General features: G+C 41.1%; 1 protein-coding gene across 1 annotated transcript in view; it reads right to left on the minus strand.

Moving 5' to 3' along the window:
- Positions 1-1,646: 1,646 nt before the first annotated feature.
- The window catches only part of cables2b (Cdk5 and Abl enzyme substrate 2b), a 28,734-nt gene continuing 27,291 nt past the window's right edge, over positions 1,647-3,089 (minus strand). Inside the window, exon 10 of the mRNA XM_014033990.1 lies at positions 1,647-2,980. Coding sequence (XP_013889444.1) covers positions 2,834-2,980 — 147 coding nt within the window. The 3' untranslated portion in view covers positions 1,647-2,833. The remainder of the gene's footprint in view (positions 2,981-3,089) is intronic.

Genomic DNA, 3,089 nt, shown 5'->3' on the forward strand with positions numbered 1-3,089 from the left:
GTTTGGGTTACCCCGACCCTGCACACACAATCCTTGATCACAGTGTTTCTGTTGCTCCACAAGCAGGAGAAAAGCTGTTTCCGAAGTGTTCGTCAGATTTCCTGAAAAAACTTTAATWTTTGATCTTTTTCACTTGGACCTTTTCGTCTCAGCCTGTCGGAGCCAAACGGGACGGGATGGTGAGACATCAGGACTGAAGGTGCTGGTTTGAATCATAWGATGGGAAGACTAAATCTAAGGTCAGCTGACCTTAAGCTGAAGGCACTCAAACATCTGCAGCTCAGTGGGGGATGAAGAACTCATGTTCGCAGATGGCACAGAGAAATCTAAGCTGATCTCTTAGATAAGAAAGATCTCATCTGAGAGAGAAAACAAGCACAAAAGATGGAATGAAAACGTCTGAACCAAAAGTTCTCCTGAAACTTTAAAGGGGAAAAAACAAAAAATCAGCCTTGAAGAACAAACAGAAAATCAGGCAGAAATCTACAGCAGCGTATTCAGCTGGTAACTCACAGGACTGGGACTGATGGAGACTCGTTACAGACATGATTCTGAGAAAGGTGCAAATTCTCACTTCAAATTCTCACTTTGGTGACATSTTTTCCTGTCAGGTTAAAAGACTGATTAGTCTCCAAAGATGATTGTACATGTTAGCGTTGTAGGAGATCTAATAGAGTGCTGTGTGAATGGGTAAATGAGGACATAGATTGTAGTGTGAAGCTTGGAGTGTCCTGGTTGGTAGAAAGGTGCTGTACAAGTACAGTCCATTTACCATTTCAACTCCAGCTTTGAACTGAGAAACCTCCTGGGATGAGCAGCAGAACTGTTCACTACACTGACTCATCTGGACCGCCCTGCTCCCGTCCAGYGTTCAGTTCTTCAGCAGACATCAGGGGATGTGACACAGCTGCTGCAGGTCTTTTTTGGTGCTGACAGGTCAGAACTGACTGGGTCACACGGGTATCAGAATGTCCAGATCTTATTCACAGCACATCAAACCTTCACTGTAGCTACGTTTACATGGACAAAAGTAATCGGATTAAACGGCCGTTCAGAATAAAAATGCGCCATGTTAACAGCCCGTTCTGATTATTCTGATCCGATTGAGCTCGATCAGAATGAATTTTTAATCCGAATGAGTCGGGTGGGTTATGCCGATTGTTAATCGGAATGAGGTTCATGTAAACACTTAAACTGATCATCTTATTCTGATTGTAGAAAACTGATCTGTGTGCATGTCTGCTGACTTTCATCCACCCGGTGGGACAGCAGCGCAGCACCGTGCAGAACTTTTCCTCCTCGCTCTCTTAACAGATAAAAAGGAGGCAAACAGCAGACGTTGCTTCGCWAAAAATAAAAATAAAAAGCACGTATTGCTTCATCTGCAAGCTGCAGCTCAACCGAGGAGTAACGACGTCTCTACTGTTATTAAAAGCTGACACGGGTCCGTCCTGAGGCACAGAGGAGCTTTGTTTACGTTTGTAACATGGAAATAGAGCTGAACGTTTACAACACTGCGCATGTCCGGACTTTTATTCTAAATAAAACTCCGGTGCATGTAAACACTTTTCATGATCGGATTGTGTCCATGTAAACGGTACATTTGGATTATTTAATCTGAATACATTTCAATCCGATTAAAAAAATTGTGCATGTAAACATAGCTACTGTCTCACATTTCTTATACTTCCTATTTGAAAAAGTCTGGTGATGAGAGCTCGGTGATTCATGAAGAAATGAGGGAAACCCTGCAAACGTTTTCCAGATATTTTGAACGATTTCTCATGAACGCTGTTGAAAACATTCAGGCTGATGAGACACTAGCTGTGGGGTCCTTCAGAAGATTTGCTTCAAATGTTTCACAGCTCAGAGTGGAAAGTGTTTCAAGATTTCTTTTCTGCTACAGCAGCTAAACTCAAAACTTCCTTCCGTCCTTCACAATAAGTCTCAAACACAGTACAGTAGTGTTGAACTGAAAATACTCTCAGACTGAAAATTTTAAAATGGTTTACATCATAAATATTGTACTTCAGTAAAACTCACTCTGAACTACTCTTAACTTGTGTGCAGCTCCAGGTTCATTTCTTTTTACTGTGGTGACATATACAGACATAACTAAAGGGTTATTAGTGATCTCTTGATTTCTAAATAACTTAATTTCAGCCATTTTGACTTTTATTCTTGGCATATTTCAACCATAATCTCAACACTAGATTCAGAACTGCGTCCACTATAGATGCGATACGCTGCTGTAAATCTCTGACACTGAAACCTCTCTGTGTTGGTTCTCAGTTTCAGGAGCTTGAAATGATTGTCAAAAATCAATAATAATGATTAGTAAGTAAGTGTAAACATTTAAACTATAAAACTGCTACAGTTTAGTATTTTAAAAAGACTTTTTGTTTCAGGAGTTCCACTTTTTCTTCTATAATGGTGTGATTTGTGTAAGAAGGATTCAGTGAAAAACAATCTTTATACTGTTTTCATATCATTTGGTTCAAAAATATTTGTAACATCAGAAAATCCAAAATCTTTGATGCTATTTTTGTGTTTCAAACATGATCAAAGTTCAAAAGGAATGATTTAAATTTTACAGCTCAGACTGACAGGGTCAAACTCTGAGGGACTGACGACGATGATGATGATGCTGATTGGGGACTTTCCAGAGTCTTGTTGGTCACAGTGCGTCGCAACTTTGGTGTCGTGTCTTTCCTTACAGCCAGGCAGCAGAGGCGGGCCCGAGCTCAGGCCTGTGCACAGATCAGATAGATGGTGGGTTCTGGTTCTGCTGTGCCTTTGAGTCAGGCACAATGAGGTGATAAAGGTGGGGCGGCTACACCTGCTGCTGCTGCACCAGCCGTCTGTAATGTGGCAAGACTTTACTCTCAGGGAGGTAGAGTGCCATCTCCAGAGCCACAAGGATGATGAACTCAAAGGATATGAGCTCCTTCCTGCTGATCCGGAAACGCTCCTCTAGTTTCTGCAGAAACACAACAAATGTTCTGATAAGAACTCAGGTCTGGATCAAAACCACTTCTGGGATAATAACAGGTAAGTAATGTTTTACTGTGTATATATATATATACACA

This window comes from Austrofundulus limnaeus, unplaced genomic scaffold (assembly GCF_001266775.1).
Source record: "Austrofundulus limnaeus strain Quisiro unplaced genomic scaffold, Austrofundulus_limnaeus-1.0 Scaffold1926, whole genome shotgun sequence".
NCBI classification, from domain to species: domain Eukaryota; kingdom Metazoa; phylum Chordata; class Actinopteri; order Cyprinodontiformes; family Rivulidae; genus Austrofundulus; species Austrofundulus limnaeus.